This window comes from Watersipora subatra, chromosome 3 (genome assembly GCF_963576615.1).
Source record: "Watersipora subatra chromosome 3, tzWatSuba1.1, whole genome shotgun sequence".
NCBI classification, from domain to species: domain Eukaryota; kingdom Metazoa; phylum Bryozoa; class Gymnolaemata; order Cheilostomatida; family Watersiporidae; genus Watersipora; species Watersipora subatra.
In genome coordinates, this window is record NC_088710.1 from 9,469,910 (window position 1) to 9,495,438 (window position 25,529).

Genomic DNA, 25,529 nt, shown 5'->3' on the forward strand with positions numbered 1-25,529 from the left:
TTAACAGCTTAGATAGTTCCCAGAAATTCCAGGAAGATTTGTTTTTGTTGGAAAGGTGGGCTGAGCATTGGGGTATGGTGTTTAACACTGATAAGTGTCAAATAGTCAGGTTTGGTAAGAACGGTCTTGATAGTTCTGTGGATTACTTTTTAGGAGGAATAGCGTTAGAGAATGTATCAGCTTTTAAATATCTTGGAGTTGAAATTACTAGTGATTTTAGTTGGGACTTGCAGATTGATTCGGTGACGGCAAAGGCTTCTCGGAGGTTGGGTATGATGAGGCATGTGCTTTTTAAGGCCCCCAGAAAGGTGAAGAGGGTTGCATACCTCACCTTGTGTAGACCTATAATGGAATATGCAGGTGAGGTATGGGACCCTCATTTAGTTAGGCAGATAACATCGTTGGAGAATGTGCAGCGAAGGGCTGTGCGTTTTATTTCAGATTTGAGGGGAAAACAGAGTGTTACGGAAGCAAGGCAGTTTTTGGATCTAGAGCTGTTGGAGGCAAGGCGTAAGAGTGCTCGCATGACATTGATGCTAGAAATTTTAGCAGATAGCAAGCACAGTTCTTTTGTTGATAGTTTTAAGCATTTACAAGATACAACTCATGATCATAATACAAGGTCAACAACTAACGGGGAACCCCCCGCCATTGAGTCAAATTCGAGTTTTTATCAATATAGTTTTATGCCCAGGACTTCCCGCAACCTGCGAGGAAAGCCATGAAATTTTATCGAATTTTTGACAGACATTTTGAAGGCCTTCCTTTACCCGCGAGCGGGGTCTAAAGGCTCGAGTTTTACCTAGACCTAGACCTAGAAACTATTAGCATCTTGATTGGCGGTTTGTTGACCGCATCGGATCCAATTTGAACAGTTATGAAGATTGGTGTCAATTCATATTCACAAGCATGAAGAAAAACTACGCTCCAAGTGATGAAGTGCGTAATCAGATAATTAAAAGATAATAAAAGGACCCACGATATCATCAATGCAATTTCGTAATTTCTAATTGGTTGTTGGTTAGCGATCACCTAGAGCTAACCGCTCATAGTGTGTACTGTGTAGCCCTACATCTTATCGTTAGTGATGACGTAAAAATAGCTAATTGTTGTAGTCCATCGCACAGCTAAACCTTGATTTGAGCAATAGTGTGTAAGGGCCTTAAACCAGCAACTTTTCACCGCACATTAAGCCGTCATATTCCACAAGTAAAAGGAAGCAATGAACCTCACCTCTATCACCGAGTTGTTGTGGAGTTTAAGTCTGCCATTTGGCTGCACTGGCCGTCCATCCACGTACAGTGATCTCTTACCACAGTTGGTCAGTATGAACTCTCCATTGTTTCTTAACTTAATGGTGCCCTGACGGCGAGAGATCTTGGAGGAAGGTCCTTCAAGAGATAGGTCCACATCAACCTGATTGTCCTTGGCTGCCCTCCCGATGCTGATCTAGAAAGATGATCTAGATAGATAAGTGAAATAATGAGCAAACTGACAGTTTAAATATGTATAGACATATCATCTATATATAAATTTCTCAAAGTTGGTCGTATGTCGTCTGTAGGCGCGCCAGCTATAGTTATAGTGTATGCTGATTATTTTACAAATGCGGCCACGCGTTACGATGCCCATTAAGAAATATTTTTCGTAAGATTCTATTACTATATCTGGGGCCAAGGCCAATTCAGGTGCGGACAATTATATTGTCTCTGTCTCGTCGTATTCAAAGTTTTGATAGCTAGCTTCTGGTAGAACAGTAACCTTTTTTATACACACACTTCTATGCAAGAATTGTTATTAATTCTACATATTCAGGATTTTTATTTTGTTTTCTCAGTTCATATTAATAGTATCATTACCGAATCATCTTTTATCATAATTGTATAAAAACAGATTTAATTTAGCTATTACTTGCCAATTATTTCTCATTTACCTTTAAACCTTTTTATAGTCGTTTCATTTTTTTAATCTATTTAATTAACCTGCATGAAACATTTTCCTTATGATATAAAATTTAAAAGTTAGATCGGCAAATGTTGTTATATGTTAAATACAAATCAATTTTCTGTTCAAAGACTTTTTATTACCCGGGCAACACAGCTCGTATACATATATACACATCCATCTACATGTATATATAATATATATATAAATATCAATGTTTGTCTTCATCGGTTGTCATCATCTGTTCAGATGTCTGTCTGTCCAGTTATAGCTATTAAAATTGTGGAATGAAAGTTCCCTGCGCGCTGGAGTTGAACCCACAGAGATTGCAACCACAAGTTTCAAACCACGCATTTAACCACTGAGCTATACAATCCTTAACATTCTATCGCTCTTATCATATACCCTGCATAGCACCTACAGTTTCACCTAGTTTCAACAGTTCTAATTACCCAAAGTTTTATCTAAGTCTTCACGAACAGCTCCCTATCACATCAGTAGTCTTGACATATCTGTACAAGAGAACATATTTTTCCATAAATGAATAATACCGTGTGTGAGGCCCTATTATCGCTGTTCAAAAGCAAATTTCCCATGAAATCGGAAAGTAATAAAATGGAATCGAGATTATGCTCACTAGAAATCAACTTTCTGACCAACAACAGATATATTGGTTCTTATCTACTAATGTGGACCAGAATCATCTTTTAAACAAGCCATGTGAACAAGGAATTGCTAATGTGTCAGTTATGCGAATGACATATTTTCTCAGTGTAAGTGTGTAATACATGTTTGCTTCATTACGCAGGCAGCCTCATGATAACAAAAATGATAACAAAGCATACATTTTATAAATTCACAGGAAAAATAATGCTCTAAATTGCTTGAAATTTTGTGACAGTAAGTATCAGTCTACCCCGCACAGCACCGTGTGGTGTTAACAGATAGCTTCACAGCACTACAGTTCAACTACACTTGTAACATATAGTCAAGGGGAATAATGTTCTCCGTCTAATCTCAACAAAACCATTCAAGTACCCAAAGGCTTATAAGAACCAGCTAGGTCAGATGAGGTGAAGTCATAACGAGCACAAGCGGCACCAGAATCAATGAGAATTGAGGATGTACTCATTAATAGTGACAACAGTATAACAGTATCAACCGATCCATGAAGCCTGAATAGAGCCATCAACCTTTGCTAGTGAATGAGGCCAGCCAACGATTAGCAGTGCTATACTGAACATGCTATATTAGGTTTAATGAAGTTATCTACCCAAGGAAACGTGATAAAAACAAACTATTTTAAGTAAATACGTACTACAACAGTTTACAGATATAAAATTTCAAGCTGCAACTACTGGAGTTATCAAGTTTTTACCATCTTATTTGTTTTTATCTCTCCTTGTAAAAGCGGCTCCTCATCATTGAGAGAATGTCCACAAGATAGGGGCTTTATATTTGTGTAAGATAAATGCGTATACTGAAGATGCATAAGTCATGTTTTGTGTTTTTAAATGCTTCATTGTCTTCTGAAACAAATCTCGCAAGTTTTATACCAATTGTATTGACACCGCTGTTGTAAAAGCCTAACTTACTTTCAACCCAACAGAGAGTGATTGTAGTGCAGGAAGGCGCATATCATGCCTTAGCTTCACACCGCAAATGGTATTGTTCGTAACTAGCCCACCAAATGAACTAGGACTATTTCATAGTCTTATGGTCATAAATTAAAGGAGTTATTTTTCCATAGAAACATAGCCTGTCTTGACAAACTGTTGTTTTTGCGGAGTTGTCCCTCGTCGAGCGAAGCTAGCAAAACAACAGCTTGTCACAATACGCACGACACGTGATGCATCAGCTGCACTGAAAGAGAGTTGTTCTCTTCCGTCTATGCAGCTTGGTTGCAATGTTATGCCGGTCGCTCCATTTGTAATCATAATGGATTTAGCCCAAAAATTTTAGTAGAAAAAATAAGATAAAAACGTTTAACCAGAGACTAGTCTGTGCGATAAACTTTAGTAGAACTTAAGAACTTCGGCAACAACAGCGACTAAACATGTTGTTATTTGTGCGCTCAGTCAGTTTTATTTGTATTTTTGTATCAGTCAGTTTTATTGTTTCTTATTGATTTTATTTTTAATTAATTTTATTCTCTAGTTCTACTAAAGTTTACCGCAGAGACTAGTCTATGGTTAAACATGTGTATCTTATTTTTTTCTACGTAAATTTTTGGGCTAAATCCGTTAAGATTACCAATGGAGCGACCGATATAACATCGCAACCAAGCCGCATAGACGGACGAGAACAACTCCCTTTCAGTGCAGCTGATGCATCAGGTGCAATGCGTATTGTGACAAGTCTTAACAAAACAACAGTTTGTCAAGACAGGCTAATGGAAACACAAATCTTGCAGTACAAAATCAAGCAGGTTTAGACACTGACCTCTTTGCTTCTCATCAGATATCGCACGAGTCTGCCTCTGAGAATAGCCAGGGTCTGGCTGTCAAACTCAGCCTGGCCAGTACCTATAAGCACATATAGATCTTAGATACAGAGCACATACATGTATATATTCTAAGGCTACACTGTAGTTGATTGCCTCTCTTCAATAACACCCACCAACTCGTCTATCCATTGGTACAGCCAGTATGCCACACACAACCGCTAATATACCAGTTCAACACTTCAAATCTTGGGTCCGAAAAAACACAGCTGCGTTGTTTTGCTGTTTTCCCACTTCTGGTTTCAGCTTTTGTCAGCACATTTTTGGCATAATCTCAATTTTTGAAGTTGATTGGATTTACTAATCTTTTATATGTCACCAAAATACTGAGTACATTTCAAACTAGCTGAGAAATATAAAATGGCTGCTGGCAAGACATTAATTTCAAATGACACACTGATTGAAGTTTTTGGTAATAGTGGCTCAGAAATAGACGAATCTAAGAATCTTCTTCTCATTAGCAACAAGAGCCTTACACTAGAATTATTTGTTTTTATTTATTTATAAGAAACAAGCATCATCTATCAGACTCGGTGTACTGCAATCATTATGTTTGTTCAGTTACCTCGAAAACATCACATTTTTGAAAAGGCGTGAAATAAGAACTATTCACTCCAATTGATTTCTGATTTTTTGTCTCTTTTACAAGCTTAAGCATTAAAATGGTATTTAGTTCAAAAGGAGTTGTGTTATCTTAAGTGCTTTCACAGTTGATGGAAAGTTGTTAATACGTTTAGGATCAGGGGACCTGATTGTATATACAAGACTAGGATTCAAAGGATTAATCAATATGAACAAACACCTGCTACAGCATCTGATCTGGCTAGTCCTCAGGGAACACCAGTTTCAGCTCCACTTTTAGCATGTCATTAGCCAACACCTGCCACAGTTTCTTACAAGGCCTGCCTAATTAGAGATCACCTACAGTTTCTCACCTGGTCTCATGTTAGTGTACATTTACTAAAACTCCTCGTCTGTTGTACCGTTAGCACAAACCTGTAGTTCGTCATTTAGCATAGCATTAATGAACACCTGCCACAATTCTTCTCCTAGCCTGCCATGAGCACCTCTGCTAGAGTTCCTCACCTGAAATGCTCTCATTCAAGCACTTGCCACACCTTTTCGCCTGATCTGCCCTGAGCACCAGCAAAAGTTCCTCACCTGAAATACTCTCTACGAGCACCTGCCACTTTGAAAGCTCTTGTTCAAGACACCGAATCTCTTTTTTCTGCTTCCTGTCACTGATAGCCATTTCCTTCTGCGCGAGAGTATCAGCAGGTTCTGACAACTGCTTGTCATCCAGCATGTCCTCAGCATCGGAGAAGTTTAGCACATGATCATTGCGGGGTAGGGGTTGTACCTGCAACCAGACAGCAATTAACAAAGAAATAAGCGGCCTTTCATGTAGCAAAAACCAGACAAGTTTTGATCAAGTCCATGTATACCAGCTGGTCACAAACAGAATGCAAAATCAGACACTAGTGGCAAAAGCAAATTAGAAAATAGCATTAGCAAATGAAAATTATCAAGGTTGATTTTCAAATTAGAAAAAAAATGTTTTTATCTGTTCACTAAAAAAACCAAAATTGTCCCCACATACCAACTTTTCAGCTTTCAAAATAAATAAAAATTCAGACAGTATTTATGTCAAATTTCTGAGAACAAATTGTGAATTATTTTCTTAACCATTTGCTAACAGAGTTCTATGTTCCTCTAATAAGTAGATGATACTTTAGATCATAGAAACATAACCATGTGTTTTGTTAGAAAGTTCTAATAATCGCTCCTCTAAGTGCCCAATGTTTTGTAATTCTTATAGTAAACGGATATTTGCAATAAACTGAGATTTTTGTTTCAGAATTTGTCAATGACATTTAGCAAAAGTTATCCCACCATGCCAGATGCATGTATATCTGATGCTTACAAGCACCTAAAATTCCCTATGAATGTGCTAGAACTGAAAAAAGAAAAAAAATTCACATATATACACGTATACAATTATACATGTATAATTGTTTATTGGCATTGTTGAATATCAAAAAAATCATGTTTTCCGTTACATGCCAAAACAAAAATGAGAAGACAGGAATTATCAAGTGAGTGGAACGTGCTTTAAAAGTTGTTAATCTAACAGTATTGCGGAGTCGAGGTAGTGAATTGTAGGTTGTAGTAACAGAAAGCTCATAAACTGAAACATACGAAGGTGGATGCAGTATGTTGGTGTCACGACATTGGAAATAGTGTCATATCACTCACCGCTTGGTCTGGAAGCAGGTGGTAGTGTTTCATGAGCATCCAGTGTTCATGAAGAGACTGAGAGGTTCTCACCCGGTGAAACTTACGCAAGTTGTTGCTGAGTAGCTCAGAGAATGTCGCCTGGGTGGGCTGGCTTGCCTGCAAGACATGCATGACAAGTGCTTGATAGAAGTTCATGAGAGGTTTATTACAACCTTAGTGCTAATAGAACCCCGATTTGAACATTTATAAGAATAGTGACTGATTACAGTCAATACTATTGAGTAAGCAGGGAAAAATAAACAAAATGAACAAAGCACAAAGAGATAGCACAACTCCAAATCAAACTTTCCTGAGCCATAATTATAATAAACAATTATTTAGATAGGTTCCTACTGTGTAAACTAAGTCAATATGAGACATATTGCAGACTGAGATAAACAGACTGAGATGCGACAACTCAACAAATGTATTTCAAAGCTGTTAGGCAAATATTGCACAAAAGCTTTGTGAATGTACAGCGTTGAATTTTGGTAAAGTATGCTAGATCGGCCTTAGGAGGCCACGCATCAAATGAACAAATAGGATGCAGATGCCCTCTCGGCTATTGGATGCCAGGGTGTGGAGGAGAACTTTCTCTTTTCCATTTATTGGATAGACTGTTGAGTGCTTATATAACATCCAACCCAGTCAGCTGCATCTAGTGATGAATCTAATTAGACTTGCACTCTAATTACACTGCCACCTTATCAAGACGAGTGTGTAAAAGTCAGTTTTGCCAATTAAAAAGAGTTGCCTCCCCTTGGATTACCACAACTAGGAGTAAGAGATAATTATTTTATTGGCTAGAGAAGGAGCAATAAGAGAAAGTTTGTTTTCTAGGTCAGCATAAAAGATGAGGCAGTTATTCTGCCTTTGATATGTAGCATATGTGAGAGGAAATGAGAGTAGCAACGCGACATACAACAGTGACTAGCTTATGTGAGAGGAAAGGAGAGTAGCGACATACAACAGTGACTAGCTTATGTGAGAGGCAAGGAGAGTAGAGACATACAACAGTGACTAGCTTATGTGAGAGGAAAGGAGAGTAGCGATATACAACAGTGACTAGCTTATGTAAGAGGAAAGGAGAGTAGCGACATACAACAGTGACTAGCTTATGTGAGAGGAAAGGAGAGTAGCGACGTACAACAGTGACTACCCTAGGACACTTAAGTATTCGCGGCATCTAACTTTCGCGTTTTCGCGGAGTCATCATCACGCGAAAAATTCATGCGCGAAACTAAACTATCATAACGAACTAGCGAAAATTCGAAATTAAATAGCTATGTTCTACGCAGGCCTGTATTCACTGGTTGCAAGTTGGGGGGCTAATGTTAGACGACTAGTTATGAACATCTGGGGTGTGGAGAAGGGGGGGGGGTGCTGTAAGCTCCCAACAGGTTTCTCTTATGTAGGGCCTCAGCCGGGCCTCTCACGTGAAGTTTTAAAAAATTTTATTGGCAAGTATCAACATTTTTCTATTTTTTGAGATTTGCTTTGTTTTAGCTGATGTGACTGACAAAACGTTTTAAAATTAAAACAGGCAAAACTGTATGCAGTTAAAAAGCTCAGAAAGAAGACATCTTTTTTTTAAGCGTTTTAACAAAGATCATTTTTGCCGATTTTATTTCAAGTTCATTAAGTAGGATATGGGCAAGCAGATGTTTGCTAAAACTTGATATTTTGCAAACCTTTATAAAAGTCGTTAACAAGAATATTTTGCCGCTGATGAAGATAATAATGACGCCTAAGAACTACTAAAAGTTGATGTTTGTATCTATGGCTTCGAATAAAGTGATATTCTACAGCGATAAAAACCTTTCTATAGCCGTTGGACTATGAAATTCCTAAAAAGTTGGGGCGTCTTAGCCGGCCAGCTGTCCAAGGGAATACGGCCCTGTAGTTCATTGATATCCACAACAAAATCGTGATATTAGAAATGCAGATAATTTTGTGTGTGATTGAGCTCATTGGGAAATTTCTAGTAAATTCGTTAATACACCGAATGAGCAGCATGGCAAAGCAAATTAAGATAACAAGTTTTTTTGGAAAAGCCAAGACAAACGAAGAAGATGATGATATCAGTTTAGTCACCGAATTTGTAACTGATGAGGATGAAAGTCTGGTAGGTGAAGTCATACAATTAAATAATACTTATTGTAGTGATGAATTTTACTGCCAACCAAAAACGATAACAACCCTCACCAGGTCTAACCATGTTATACAGTTCTGGTTGTGATGTTGGTTGTTATCTATTTTCTTTTTTATGAGACATGTACTGTATTTGATTTTTTTTAAATTTGAAATATTGTGAACTCAAAACGTGCCATGGCCATCGCTTGCTATAAATACTTGAGAACTAATATTGGTACCATATCGGTCACGACGGAAAGGACCGAGACGTCATTGATAGTCCAAGAAACAAATGGCAGCAAGCGATCACGTTGAATTATCGATTTCTGCCATACATTTATACCTGCGGGTTACAAATACAAACTAGTCGCAAATATAACAACTTTTTTACTAGACGACCGGACCTGAGGAATCTAATTTGTTTGTTCCACTGTATTTATTTTCACATCACTATATTTTCGCACTCATCAGAGCTGCGAAATTAAGTTGCAGCGAAATTTTACTCTGTGTGCTACTCACGAAACTAAATACTAGCGAAATATAAGTGTCCTAGGGTAGCTTATGTGAGAGGAAAGGAGAGTAGCGATATACAACAGTGACTAGCTTATGTGAGAGGCAAGGAGAGTAGCGACATACAACAGTGACTAGCTTATGTGAGAGGAAAGGAGAGTAGCGACATACAACAGTGACTAGCTTATGTAAGAGGAAAGGAGAGTAGCGACATACAACAGTGACTAGCTTATGTAAGAGGAAAGGAGAGTAGCGACATACAACAGTGACTAGCTTATGTGAGAGGAAAGGAGAGTAGCGACATACAACAGTGACTAGCTTATGTAAGAGGAAAGGAGAGTAGCGACATACAACAGTGACTAGCTTATGTGAGAGGAAAGGAGAGTAGTGACATACAACAGTGACTAGCATATGGAAAGCAGGTTAGCAACATACGACAGTGACTGTGCAGAGAAGGTCCTCTTCCTGTTTGCTAAAGAGAGCCTTTGATTCTACCCTCGCTATTTCATCTTTTCCTAGCTGCTGTACGGCAGTCATGGCAATCCTGTAACAACCACATTTTAGCTGATTATTTAAGAAGAACTAGTAGCTTGCCATCACAGCACACCTAAATATACGCAGCCACTCATAAGCAAAACCTAACGCAAATGTCCGCTAAAATACCATCTCAGCTAACATTGATTGATGAAAAGGATCTCCCGATGAGAGGCAATAAGCTAAACAATTAGACAAAAAACTACCATTTGTTCGTACAGAATTCCCTTTCCAAAACCAACAGACAATGCCTGCTGCATGAAGATATGCACAAGCTGTAATAAGAGACATACTTAGAAATCTTCTCGTTATAAAGGAGTGTATACCAGCGATCTTCTATTTCCTGCAGTGAGAAGTTGCAAGAGAACTTAACTCCCACATGAACGCTTTTTAGATCAGACGTCTACAACACAAGAAAACTTGCCAAAGAGAGAAAACATGGCAGACTAAAGATAGAATGTCACATTATTGCTACTAGTTACTTGCAAAACCCGAGAATCTATAGTTCAAATGTCTCTCACAATGCAGAGGTGTTGGACATGTCAGGTTCTGTCTAGGTATAATGCTTTTTTGACATTTTCCAAGGTGCAGCATTTCTCATAGAAGAAAGAATCATCATTCTTTGATGCTGAACCAAATTAACTGCACTCTTTACAGAGCCGTTTACTTGAAATGAACTGGTCTGACTTCAATCCAGTGACAATCCTTGCAGAACCTTTTATACACTAGTATGTTTACAAAGACATCCTAAAACCTCAGCTGGGTAGATATTACGACAGGGCTTATTAAAACCATACACATCACTGACACAAAAACAAATTTTGATCACAAATATTGTTTCAGAATAACAAACCGTGATATGTTTGATCAATCAGATCACATTGTCAAGCTGATGAAGTATTTGATAAGTTAAATTGTTATGGCATTACGTTATCGTTATGTTACTGCTATGTCATTATGTTATTGTTATGTCATTATGTTATTGTTATGTCATTATGTTATTTCAGCAGTTAAGGTCTTTTGAGTGAACACATGGGAAAATCACCATTCATTTATTGGCTGCATTTTCACTGTCTGAACGTCCCTGTAAACAGTAAACCACAAGAAAGGGGCACAACTGCTTTTAAAGCGCAGTTTGCAGGAAATACGGCAAATCGAATAAAGCCCCTAAAAGGTCCATGCAAATATCAGCATTGTTCTGTATCTACAAGTAATGCTATCAGTTGTAAAAAGATTCAGAAGCTCCTTTAATATATTTTTGGATCATCAATATATCCTTTTTCGATTAGGGGTAATGCGTGTCACCAACAATTCATTATGGTTAGTAATACTCACAATCAGAACGAGGTGATTGGCTTGGAGAGTGATGATGTCACAGACTGGTGGATTAAAGCGCAAACAAAGGCTTTATCATTACTATCAGTCATAAAATTTTGACCTATTTGCAATCTTTTTGATTATGTTGTTCTTTTCATGGTATAGTAGTTGTGTGCTATTTATAATATGGTAGTTGTGTGCTCCTCATAATCTCGTAGGGCGCTCTATATGATATAGTATTTGGGTGCTCTTTATTATAGTGAAGTTGAGATCTAATTGCTAAATCTTTTGGCTGTACAATTGTGAGTTTGATCTGTTTCTCTTATAACACAATTGCACTTCCAACAAATGGTAAACCAGCGGTTAATAATTAATATTTGATTATTAATTGATTGGTTATTAAGCCTTTGAACCCTGGCCGTTCTTGTCAATCCGTGTCAGTAACCCTGGGCAATTCGTCTAACGATCCAATTTTTTAAAACTTTAATTAAATATATTGAGATGTGCTTGTAATACAATGATATTTGGTAAAACACTAGTAAAAAAGTCGGGCAACCCACATCAAATGTCATCAAACAGAAAAAACAGTACTTCACCATTATTCGGGCTAAAACTATAAAATTTCGTACGATTTTAAAAAACTCATAAAAACATTTACAGAAGTATCATATCCATTGAGCACATGTTCATCATCATTTTATGACGCAAAATATACTTGAAAATTATAGTTAGTATCATAAAATACTTTATTTGCATCACAATCATTTATGAACTACCAACGAACAAGTCGTATCATTTTTTTCTCGATATCAATCTTATAAAATTTGTTATTATAACGAAGGAAGTAGATGAAGATATTTGAAAACTGTACAAATGGAAGTGAAATTTTTGGTCTAACATCCTGTGCAAAAATTAATTTGATTGGTTTCTTGCTATTATTTAGAAACGGCTTTTGTAACCAAAGCCATGTGAATGCCGGAATACCAGCCGTTAGGGATTCTGACACACCCTACGCAATGCCGGAAAACGGCCGTTAGGATTCAAAGGATTAATTAATCTGATTAGAATGGTCAGAGGTCAGAGACCCACCTGTATAGAATAGTTAGAGGTCAGGGACCCACCTGTGTAGAATAGTCAGAGGTCAGGAACTTACCTGTACAGAATAGTCAAGGGCAGAGACCCACCTGTGTAGAATAGCCAGAGGTCAGGAACTTACCTGTACAGAATAGTCAAGGGCAGAGACACACCTGTATAGAATAGTCAGAGGTCAAGGGACTCACATGCATTGAATAGTCAGAGGCCCACCTGTATAAAATAGTCAGAGGTCAAGGACCCACCTGCATGACTGCCTCGATCAACAACAGATCATCATGAGGTTTCCATCGTCCGAGATTCTTATTGGCATTGGCCCGAGCTGGCAGTGTTGACTTCTTAGCCTTCTTTGAAATGCTCTTAGCAGGAGCTTTGGTAGTAGCCTGCAAGCAACACACTACATTTAGATGTCAAGGGAATCCACAAGACTATGACTCATTGCATACTAAACTGAAATTCAAACAAAATTACTAAATAATGCTTACAAATTAATTAAGGTATTACGAGCTATGGCATTACAAAGTATACTCATGAGAAAAAGGGCTGCCAGTGTCAAGGACAGAACAAGACAGACTGATTCTTTCATTTTCACAGCAAATATTTTAGTTAACAATCCACCTAGAATTTTGCCACAATAATTTTAGGATATTGAGTTATCATTTTGTTAAAAAATTTAAAATAAATGAAACCAGTTAATTTTATTTTTTCATTTTTTTATTATCAGTTTAGGATGAATGAAAAAATTGTAAACAGCGACTTGAACCTATTTCTGCTAGTAAAATTCTTTAAAATTGGGTCTCAGATATTTCTGATATATATATTTCTATGTTAGAAAATGGGGTCTGCGTTTTGGTTTAACTGGGAAAATGATAGCGTTTTTCTTTGTCCCTAAACAAAAAAATAATTAAATATGACTTTGGTTTGTCAAAACGCATCGATTTTGGTGCATAATTTTCTGTTGATTTCAAAAAACAACTTTACCTTAACGCTCTGTATGACAGAAACTCGAGCGTCTACAGCAAAAATACCGACTGTGCGTCAGCAAAATATTTTTGGCATGAACTCATTCCGCCAAAATGAGCAAAAAATTCTACAGTAAAAAAGTTCATTGGTGCCTGTTGCATAACTTCAACTCGCAAGATTCCCAACGGACCTCTTACATACAAAAGTATATTCGGTTTCACCCTCCCGGCTCGAGGCAAGTGGTCAAACCAGTCACTGAACATTCAAGCTATGACATGGAGTTTATCAGCTGCTAGAGTTGACTGTGTACGAGATGTTTATTAGATCTACTGACCTAGTATTACCGAGTCAAATAAACGATGTACTTTGCAATTCACTTTTTATAACAAAGCCTGCGTAAGAGATGAGAGTCGCTCATAAAGGAGTGTGAAAAACAGAGTCAAACTAGCAAACTCTACACAAATCTGTGAAACCCAGCAGCAAGTGAAACAAATGTGAGAAAAAAAGGTTACCTTTTTCTTCTCTGTAGTTGGGGAAGCTTTCTTATGAGTGTTACCAGATGTAGATGGTTTGGCAGGAGTCGGTGACGGGTGTGGTGCAGTTAGTGAAGAAAGCATTCCACCGTCAGAAGTTGCTGATCTCATGGAACGGTTAAGTGATGCGTTGGAATCTGACAACATGTCTGTGACTTCTACCTGAGATTTAGGAAAGTTTGATTATGAAATATGCTCAACTCAAGCGTCCAAACTTTGTTAAATGGCCTAAGGATGCAACTATGACAGTCAACACTCCTGAAGTCGCAATGTGGTTTGCTCCAAAATTCTCTGAGTATGTCAGTGAATTGTTATGTGCAATCTGTTTATCTTTAACTAATAGAATTCATTCAGGAACAGCTAATGGCAAAGTAAGGTAAGAGTCGACGTCCATACTTGTGTAAAGATTATATCTTAGCAAATGAAGATGGTCGTGCAATAACACTAATTAATGAGAAATAAAGAGCCACTCAAAAAGCAGCATAGATGGATTGCTGACGATTATCACTTGTGTAATCACAGTTTATACATAGGCAGACAGCTTGGGATTTTACAACCAGAATAAAAGTGCTTCAAGCCATACACAAAACTTAAGCCAATACAAAAGGAAATTTCTGATTTATTGGATAAAATAGGTAATGAGAAGCGACCTTGAAAGAAATGTCAATGCTACCTGATAGGTAATAAGAAGTGACTTTGAGAGGAATGTCAGTGATACCTGATAGGTAATAAGAAGTGACCTTGAGAGAAATGTCAGTGATACCAGATAGGTAATAAGAAGAGACCTTGAGAGGATTGTCAGTGATACCAAATAGGTAATAAGAAGTGACCTTGAGAGGAGCGTCAGTGATACCAGATTGATAATAAGAAGTAACCTTGATAGGAGTGTCGGTACTCAAAGGAGTTACAGGACCTTCTGTTGCATTTTTTGCTGCGTTCTTGGCTTTTTCTTGTTTGTTGTTGAGACTGCTTTCCACCAGTTCATCGTCAAACTTCCTTCGTTTGACAGAGCGTGTTGAATGCCGACGCTGTTCACCTGTAATTCGAGCGAAGGCCATGCAGTTGGTGGGAAGCCAACCAGCCCAGAGATTGAGCGTTTTCGAATGAATTACAAATAGCTTTTAAACTTATTGATGCTTTCAATTAGAATTACTTGTGTTAGCTACTCTTCAAGCTGCATGTATTTACAGTTCATATGTATATAATTCGTGCATCCGCAAGAGGCACATGCACTTAGGGGAGAGTGGGGTAGGTTGAGCCAGAGGACAGGTTGAGCCATAGTGATTTTTTTGAAAACCATTACACATTAAAAGTTGTGTTCTTTTCCAGAAGGTCAACGCTCAATGTCAGCCATTTCAAAACCATTGGCAATTGCATCAGATGCATGGTAAATGAAATATTTCTAAAATAGTGGAAAACACCCTAAAAAGTAATTCTCGTCTACCATAATCAACCGACTGTATTTTTTTCCCATTTTTGTTTACAATCTTCTCATTAACATATATTTAGAAGTGGCATGTTTATGTTAATTTCTTCTTAAATTACAATCAACTTCCAAGAATATTTATTTATTTTGGCATTTGAATTCAATATGAGCATAAGGGGCAAGTTGAGCCAATTGGTTTGGAGGCAGGTTGAGCCAGGCTCAACCTGCCCCAAAGCCAATTGGGAGATACATAATCTAGATGAAGTGGGCATTGCAACTGTCCAGGTGCTTGCTGAAGTGATTAGCTCTAAGGGTAAAAAACAGGTTGGAGCCGTTGCATCCCATGAGCGTGGCGAACTTTCTACTTTGCGCTGAGCAATAAGTGCAGGTGGAAATTACATACCACCTTTTTTCATATTTCCGAGTGTCTTCATGAGACTCTGCTACTGTTACTAATAATGATATGCTACAAACTACTTCCGCTCAAGAGTACACTCCTATTCAGGCTTCAGCTTCTAAGAGAAAAGTCATACACCAACAAATTATGCCTCTGCCTACCGCAGGACTCGGAAATTGATCTAGATGTAAAAGAAAAAAAGACAAGATCTGCAATACTGACTGACACCCCAGAAAAAATCAGACTAGAAGAGGGGTTCTGATAAACAAAAAATTAGGAAGAGACAAAATTCTATCGAAGGCGAGATCACAGAACAAAGGCATGAATCCACATCAGAAGAACTAGCAAAAAAGATGTTAGATACAGACAGTGACAGCATGGATGACGAGCTAGTTCATGATATAGCTACTCAACTGACAAAGGAAACACTAACTATAAACAGTCATGTACTAGTGAAATATGCCACCCGGAGAAAAACTCAAACCTACTATGTCGAGCTATTATCGGTGTAGAAAACAACCTGTACCAAATAAACTTTATGCGTAAAGCTAGTGGTAGGGCGGCCTTTTTTATCTACTCTGAGAAACAGGACATGGATGAGAACATTGGAATAGAGAATATTGTTATGGACTTGGATAATCCTATTAGAGTTGGTAGAACCAGTCAACTAGTGAGCAAGGTAATATATACAGTAGATATTAGTTGCTTCAATGTTCAATAAATGACTGATTGCAAAGTTCCGAACAAACATTTGTTAAGTGATTACATAGCAATATTTTAGTCTAGTTCTACCACAAATTATATTTTAATCATGTAACAATAGTTTTTTATTAATATTTTAAAAATATTTACCAAAATAATATGTTAGTAATAAGCAACCTTGTTGTATTGACAGCATAAGGTTCTTCTCCATGATCATTTAAAGTTTGCAGCTGTTTGGTTACATTTATATGAGTGGCTCGACCTGCCCCATAACAAATTATTGAATGGCTCTACCTGCCCCAAGTGTGGGGCAGGCAGAGGCAGGGAAAGACCTTTACTAGAATCATTGTAAAAACCAAAAGCATTATTTTACAGGTTTTTTCTTTGACGCACTGCTGCTAAACATTGTGGGGTACATTAATCTCAAATTTTTGTGAGAATAGTTGCAATAGTTTAAAAATTAACTTAAAAAATAGAAAATGTGGCTCATCCTCCCCCACCTTCCCCTACATACCTAAGCAAAGCTAACCTACAAGCAAAAAATAGTAAGTTCTGCAAGACTGACTTTAAGTTAACCATTAAAATTTTTAATCATCAAATGGTGAAAATCAATATTACTAGCAAATCTTTAGATATACATATTGTTCATTTTCAAGTGTATAAAGGTACAAAAACATGTACAGTGTACCCTCAAGATACGATTACCCTGATATACGATTTTTTCACCTTACGAAGTCAAACATTGGGAGATCTTCACCTCGCTATACGAATTTTATTTCACCATACGATTGTGAGAAAAGTTTCGCCCGAGTTAAAATTTGGCGGTCGGTGTGCTCATAATGCACGTCGAAATAAAAAAAGACACCGAAACATAGTGTGCCGAAAACATTTTCAGAACGTTTAGAAGAGACACGATGATCGACTTCTCATGTCAGAATTCCGCATGGAAAATTTCGTGTAAAATAATCAAGGCAGAGGAAATATTCATTTGTAGCATTATAATATCTTTTACTATAAACTTTTAGTCAGCATACGTATATAACTACGAGTATCTACATTTAATTCGTTAGCTATGGAATCTGAGTCTGATACAAAACGAAGGAAAAAGGATTTCTATGTCAACAAAGTTGTATGTCGTAAATAAGAAGAAGGCACCCATATTATTAACATTGTCAAGGAATATGATCGCAACCAATCAGCATTTGCAATTATTATTAAAACAAGAACTCCATTAAAGCAAGCACAAGAAGAAGCTTACGACTGAAGATTTGAAGGAGTTAGAAGGCCATGCACGCGATCAGCATTGAAAAGGAGCAACCAATTAGTAAGGGCGAGGAGGTAGAAGATACAGAAAACCCCCACATTGGCAGAAATATTTCAAGTGTTTAATTTACTGATGTAGAATGGTACATTAAAACAATACATGTATAATATATATTATTTATCTCTTGTGTAGTATGTTTTTCATATTTCATTTGTTTCCTATTGATTTTATGTTTTATTTTCTTGTTTAACCATGTCTTTGCAGATTTTGCAGATGGGCTTGTTATCTCCTACGTGAATACAATTCGTCGTATGTATGTAACTCATATAACTAGCTACTCAAGATAGTTGATGCATTCACAATACTTTCTGAAACTTGTTAAAGCCTTGTCCTCTAATGTATAAATACGTACAAACTTTGTACGTATGGTTACATTTATTCTTGTGCACGTTTCATACAAGAAAAACTACTGTAGCACCTTCTCTGGATCCTTCTACAAGCGTTAGCTAGCTAGCAGTTTTCTGCCTTGCACCAGCATTTTTTCTTTTAAATCAGAAGAAAAATTGGACAGGACTAGACAACTTTTTTTCGCCTGCTAAAAATTCCATTTCATTACGTATTAAATTAACCTTCAAGTGTACAGCAACATAATTAACATTGATACGTTTTTACCTCCTCTCTGCTTTATTCGCTACATGTACCAGCTAAAGTCACGTTACTCCAAAGGTATGTACATCCTGTGTAATAGTAAATAAAATTTCATTTTTCTTTTTGGTAGCCATTAAATGGTCAGGTGTGTGAGAGGCCACTTTCGATAACTGCATCGCTCGGCCTTTCTTATTGAATTCTGGTTAAAAAAGGTTTTAACCAGACACGCTAAATTTTATAATGAAAGTGAAGACAAAAACTTATGAAGGATAAAATTTTGTGATAATAAGTAGAAATTCAGTAAACTAATTCAAAATACATACTAAAACATAAATTAACATACTATTTTGTTACTAATTTTCAATATGTTTCGCATTTTTATAAAATTCTGGACGATTTTTACCTTGTATGTTTCTATTGTATAAACACAATGGTTTTTATACCCCGACATACGATTTTTTCGCCATACGATGCCAGCCTTGGAACGGATTAACATTGTATCTCGAGGGTGCACTGTACTAGTAGAACAGTTTTATGTTGCTGCACTGTTGGAGCTCAACTGAAGGACTGAATATATAAACAACATGTTTTAAAGCCAATAATAATAATGACAGTTAATATGCATTTATTATGTCTGATTCATAGCAATATTATTGGATAAATCGTGCGACCCCGCAGGATCATGCTCTTGTGGAGTGCGTGCAAGATTTGGTTGCGTCATCTTGGGATTTTATCGCTATTTGGTTCACATCAATGGCACACCTGCATAAGCTTGCATAGCAGGGCGCTGCACCTCACACTCCATACATACGACATTGGTCTGAATCAGGCATTAGCTTATCCTATCTAGTATTCAGTTTCTTGTGATACTACCTCGTAAAAGTAGCTGCAAGACTATAAAGATGTACAGTCTAGGCTAGGTATATTTAAATAGTTCCAGCTCCATGGAACTGTAACGCTAGTCATGCTAATAATATAAGTTTGTAGAATTGCAATCAAAAGTTTAATCAATATCCTCAATCAGGACCATCTGATAACAAGAACCAGAGAAACTTAAGCTGGTTGTGGAGAAAAATGCTAAAATGTTGTGCATTCTAGCATCTAGCCATCAGGCTTTTCTCAAGCTCAGCTCGATCACTAATTGAGGAATCTGGAGATTTTTTGGCTGATGGTAATCTACATAAAATACTTTCAAATATTTCCCAAAAACTCAATTTGAACCTCCTTTAGATCGATTATGTACAAAGTATAAACAGTTGAATACAGCTACAGAAAGTGATGTAATATCACTAGCATTGTTACTGCTATAAGGCATTTGATGTGATGAACCAAACTGACAAAAAATCCTTTCATCTTTTAACCATTGTATCTAAAAGAAAGCCATGTCGCTGATGCTTCAACATGGCCACACAGATTACCAGACACTTTCAAGCCATAGTAAATTTAAATTATTGCAGTCTAACAAAAATTGGTACCATCATTGGAAGCAGCTGAAGAGTGATTTCTTGAAGATCGGGTAGGTCTCGACTGTTGTGAGCCCTTCAAACTGACGTCTTCTTCTGACATCTCAGTGCATTCTGATGGTGGATTGCTGGCTGTTTCTTGCTCACTCATCATGTACAAATGTTTATCATGACATGTTTATCTGAAACTGACAACGAGTCACATTGTTACTCTTTAGAAAAGTAAGTACCTACTCTCATCCTACTTTGATCATTGATACAAAATTATGCAGCATATTGACAAATATGTAGCACCCATTTTTTATAAACCAAAAGATGGCGTTTGCTGTCCATAATAATATAACCTCTTTTACTTATAGACAAGACTGCATTTCACTATATGTTTGAAGCATACACAAGTGAGATTTTGACAGCATTCTCAGGGATTTTATGACTTGGAAAACAGCATCTATGCATATCTAGCTATAGGCTGTGGGTTTGTGGGTCTCAGAAATTATTAACCTTGGGTTACCCTATAGGACCACCTTATCCCAACACTTGTCCCGTGTTTATCCTGATGTTTACTCTCATAATTCCAAAACTTTATGAAAGTTGTCAAATGTTTTAAACATATCAATGTAGGTGAATTGCAGGTAGGTATGCCAATAAGTAGGCTAGTACAACTAAAAAAATACTAGATGTTCACCTCTGAATGGTTCCACAAAAAGTAGACATTCACCACTGAATGATTTAACACATACTAGATATCGCAACTGGTTTAACAAATACAAAATACTCCCCCTTGAATGGTTCAGCAAATACTAGATACTATCCACTGAACAATAATTTAACAAATACTGTATTTGCTGTGTAAAAACTTAACAGGATAGGAAAAATAAAAAAACATTTTTTTATAGATTCAGTTGCGGTAAATTTAGCTAGAACCACGAGCATATATTTTTGTCCTCAATTAAAATTTTTAAATTACAGCAGATATGCAAACTGAAAAAAGTAGGTGAAAACGATTCTCTATTTTTACACTAATGACGTTGTCTTGAATTAATAATTTTGAAGTGTATCAACTAAGTACTAACCTATTCCCTGTTCATTAGCTGATTAACTGGATTTCCTGCAAAAACTATCAGTACCAATAATACGCTATTGAAAATTTTGCAAGTTCATGATGCCACTCATGATTTGAAGGTATTAGTAATGATAGCAATGTTTGAATAAGAAAATAAATTTTTCTAATCACCAGAATACAAAGTCGTATTCGAGTCATAACAGCTAATATTTGATGAGCCTTATAAAAGAAAAGACGAACACATACATTAAAAATAGAGTAACTTCACTTTTGAAACTTAGTGATACATCTCTTTAAATGATAGCTGGTACAGTAAGCTTAGTGCCAAGTGCACTGCAAGTCCTCACTCTTTTGTATTTAGGTCACACTTCTGAGCAAATTATGTTTACATACTGGAAACTAACACTACATTTTCAATCTTACTTTTAGATAATAGAACTTATATTACCAATAATGTGTATTGTCAGCAGATAAAATCAATAAAAAAACTATTTTAAATCTTTGCCTACTAACTAGATGAGTGGACTCCTTCTAAACATCTCTAAAACCAACTTCCTCGCCTTTCTTTGCTCGTTCCATTATTGCAACTATTTTAAGAATACAAACATACAACACTATCACTGTTATGCAACCTGTTGGCTAACCTCGACTAGTTTACCGCGTTCGTTGGTTTGATCAAACCGTCCTTGCAAAACCCTCCTCTTTTTACCAGCAAAACCGATGGGCAAACACACTTATCGGTAAAAAATTTTAATTTTGAACTTTGACATAGAAATGCAAAAATGATTGCACATCTTAAATAAAAAACATTCCTAAATGCGATAATTATATTATTAATAATATTACAATAGTAAGCCATAGGTGTCTGGTAACTCTTGGCGATAAAATGCTATGGATGAACTTACATTTCAGAGGCAACTTGTAACAAAATCGTCAAACAGTAACTTTAAAGAAATATGACTACTTGATCCAGTATTTCAGCAGGCTTGCTAATACAAAATACTAATATCAAAACGTTCTCTCAAGAATTAAATACCGGAAACAGTCGAACTAGACCAAAATCTAGTCCGATTTCTTGGGTATTAAATGCTATAAAACTACTTCATAGAGTGCCGCAAATGCTTCAACAATATTGGCGGAGTTATCTGTTCATAGACAAAAGAAAGCCACGAGCATGAGACTGAGTTCGACCAGAAACTGCTCGGAGGGGACTCGGAGGCCAGTTATTACCGTAAAGCTCTGTCGCTACGAAGCAGACTTTTTGCACTTCAGCCATAGCATGTCACTTTTAAAAAGTATATTCCGTCATCATAGATTCCGCTAGAAAATAGAAATAATTGTTTTTCCTTAAGTCTCAGTAGCATCAATAATATACAGCCCCCCAGCTGGGGGGCTGTATATCATTGGTAGCATGGTGAAAAAAGTTATATTTAGCACTTCTACTGCTCTGGGTGCATGGAAATCCAACTCACAAAAGGGCCTTGCAAGAAGTTGTTTGCTCCTAAAAACGTTGCACAATTGAGAAAACACTCTTCCAATGGTACTTTTAGTATTTCCTGCATACCTGATGTGTCACAACAAATGTACTATTAATATACATTAACTTTCCTTATTTAAGCTGCTTCTGGTGATCCTTATTAATCAATCGTCATTGGAATCGTGTTCTCATTCCCCTCATCCTACATTACTTAGTGCATATGTACTTGGTACCTAGGAGCTTTCAAGCTGGGAACCCCGCAGTACCTAAATTCTAAAAATTATGCAATATATTTAAATGTTTTACTTCAATGTAAATCAATTTTTACCTATATGTTATAATATAAAAAAATTGCATTTTTATATTATTACGCTAGTTTGCACTATAAAATTATTACACTACATAATATGATATTTCCAGCTTGATAATTCAGGTATACTTAACAAGTTACATCAAATTTAGAAGACGCTTAATAAAAATTGTCCCAGGTCACAATTCACTGGTTTAGGGTGCTTGTAAACGAATTAAATTTGGTATCCTTGTAGAGCTAAATAATTACTCTTTTTAGCCAAGTTTTCACCTTGAATGTGTATTTATGATAGGGCAACTATCTAAAACTGCTGTTACAAATATGTTACATAGGGTACTGTTGCTCTTTCAGTTTGTAATAATTGTATCAGTGTCAAATTTTTTTCATCATCAGCGTTGTAGCAAAACAGACTATTTAGTCATTTCTTGCTAATTATTTTGCATTTAAATACCTTTACAGTTGCTTTATTTGTCTCTTAATTTATTTGAACTGCATAAAACACTTTTCTCATGATATGAAGTTTAAAAGTTAGAGTGATAAATATTGTAGATGTTAAATAAAACTAAATTTTCCGTCCAAAAGCTTTTTTATTACCCGAGCAATGCCGAGCATTGTTCTAGTGATCTATATATATATATATATATATATATATATATATATATATATATATATATATATATATATATATATATATATGAGCTTTGTGCAAAGCTCATCACTTTTGTGATTTGAGCACTCTGGTGCCAGCACATTGATTTTCTTAAAGTCTGTGAGGCAACCTAGTTGTTTCATGGCAGGAAATCAACTCTCATTGGTAATGGGATTTGTGTCCCTTGCCTAAGCTCTGAGCTGCACTGATGAGGCTTCAATAGCCAAAACAGTACTGTCTGTAGCATGAGTATATATATATATATATATATATATATATCTCAGTGTTTGTTTTGCTCATTTTTGGGGGTCAAACCTGTGTCCAGCTATAATGATTAAAATTTAGTTAGGAAAAATCTGCTTTACAGAGGATTTGATCTCTGTACCTCCAGGTCTGAAGAACAGCGATCAAAACCCCTACAATGCTATTGCTCAACTGGTCATAGCGATGAATGATTGTAATTACATTAATTATAGTGGTTAAAAAACTCACACATGAAGCGCTCATAGATTATTAACTAGCACAGTTGATCATTACCCGTAATGTAACGATTATTGAACTAGTTGAAAACATTTTAGTAAAGATTTAGACTACTAGCTTAGGAGGTAAGTTACTCAAATTCATTAAATACCTAATTATTTTATTACATGTGCAACGTTGAGATTTGGCTAGTTTTATTCTAACTATTTTAAATAATGGATAAGATTGATGTGGTCAAGAATATTCACTGTAAACTGTGATTTATTTTATCAATTCTGTGTCAAATGGCTCTTTCTGGTGGCTGTTCAGAAAAAGGATGTGAATTGCAAACATGCAATAAATAAACTGGTGCAACATTCATTTCAGCTTATTCAGGAAAGTGCATGCCCGTTATAACTCTTACTACTCAAATAGCGGCCTCTGTTAAAGTCTATATTATATCGGTTGAGATGAGGAAGACGTCTGTTTATTTCTGGAGTCAGTCTCATTGTTTTTAGGCTCCCTCTGGTGTAAGGTAAAATGCCAGCTGATGTCGACAATGCTTGGGCAGATTGGTTGCCCAGCGCAGTTTTAGAAAATGTCAATTTCACCGAACGCTTATTTCTAGCATTGCTGCTTTTATTTGAGAAATCACCACTCTCTTTGGCGCTGGAAGAAAAGTCACTTCCATCACTTGATCCCTCTGCTACAAAGGATGATATACGGTAGTCACAATAAAAGAGTAGTAAAAATGAACAAATGGAATAGTTAACACAGTAAAAAATTTATCATCTACTGCCACATTGTAACCGAGTCAAATGAAAATATATTTTACAATTCGCTTTTTACATTAAAGCATTTCTAATAAATTAGAGTCGATAATAGACTAGCAGAAATTTAAACTCATTCAAAAATTGGTGATACTCAATAGTGAGTGAAGTTGGTAAAATTAATTTCCAAAAACAACTTTTTTGTATTTTTCTATAAAAACTGCCAGAATTTAATTCCTAACACCTTGCTTTTTGCATGGACAGCTAGAGGTTGCATTATCTCAAGTAGGGAGTAGAAATAGCCTATACATTCTCTCTTTGCTTGGTCAGACAAAAAACTTTGTGATGGGCAAGCTTTCTTATGAATGAAAACATTGTAACAGAAATAATATGTTAAATACAACTTAATATATTATATCAGCTTTAGTTTTGTGTGTAAAGCAGATTATTAAACTAATTTAAAAGATAAAGTCAAAATGGACGATGTTAACTTGGAAATTGGAAAGTAAGTTATGATTAAACAGCTTGCAACAAAAGACCGTTAGAAAAGAAGAAAATGGAAGCAGATAGAAGACAACTAAAAAAGGTAAGAGCTGCTAACTCCCAACTCAAACTTGTACAGATAGTCTTTGAAAAAGGCTTCATTATTCTATGCTAGTAGTACCTAAGGATTCCTTGGTTGTTTCTGCAGCGGTTGATGATTTAGAAAGGTTAGTGGACTTGTAGGATGCAATTGGAGGGTCTCCTGCAGTGGGACTTTCTGATACTGAACTTGTCAGTAGCTCACTAGACTTCTGCTCTGTGTTATACAGAAATAGATGCATTGCAGTTGCTATACGGAAATGGAATAGCTACAGTAGACGAATGCTCTGACAGTATGTAGCTTTCATATATAAAACTTATTTGCAGTCTGCATCTAGTGATAAGACATATTTGTTGCTATGAAGTTTCCATGTACATCAATGAATCAACCAGGCTCAAGCAGCAGCTGTGGAATAGAGGTAAGTGGTATGGTCTGTCAAACAGCAGGTATGCGGTTAAATCCTTACTATAGGGTGTTAAAAACACTGTCTAGTCGTAAATTGCTCCTGATCA

The 25,529-nt window shown here is 36.4% G+C and overlaps 1 protein-coding gene across 2 annotated transcripts in view; it reads right to left on the minus strand.

The window, feature by feature from the left end:
* The window catches only part of LOC137389880 (microspherule protein 1-like), a 36,161-nt gene extending 14,358 nt beyond the window's left edge, over positions 1–21,803 (minus strand). Inside the window, exons 1-11 of one of the 2 annotated variants that reach the window (XM_068076033.1) lie at positions 21,675–21,803; positions 19,719–19,888; positions 14,682–14,842; positions 13,786–13,968; positions 12,556–12,693; positions 10,195–10,304; positions 9,803–9,911; positions 6,704–6,841; positions 5,609–5,807; positions 4,387–4,469; positions 1,234–1,449 (exon numbers count right to left, since the gene is read on the minus strand). In XM_068076033.1, the coding sequence (XP_067932134.1) occupies positions 1,234–1,449; positions 4,387–4,469; positions 5,609–5,807; positions 6,704–6,841; positions 9,803–9,911; positions 10,195–10,304; positions 12,556–12,693; positions 13,786–13,968; positions 14,682–14,842; positions 19,719–19,860 (1,479 nt within the window). In that variant the 5' untranslated portion in view covers positions 19,861–19,888; positions 21,675–21,803. Of the gene's footprint in view, positions 1–1,233; positions 1,450–4,386; positions 4,470–5,608; positions 5,808–6,703; positions 6,842–9,802; positions 9,912–10,194; positions 10,305–12,555; positions 12,694–13,785; positions 13,969–14,681; positions 14,843–19,718; positions 19,895–21,674 lie in introns of both variants that reach the window. The other variant, XM_068076034.1, reaches the window with a different exon arrangement.
* Between the last annotated feature and the right edge of the window lie 3,726 nt (positions 21,804–25,529).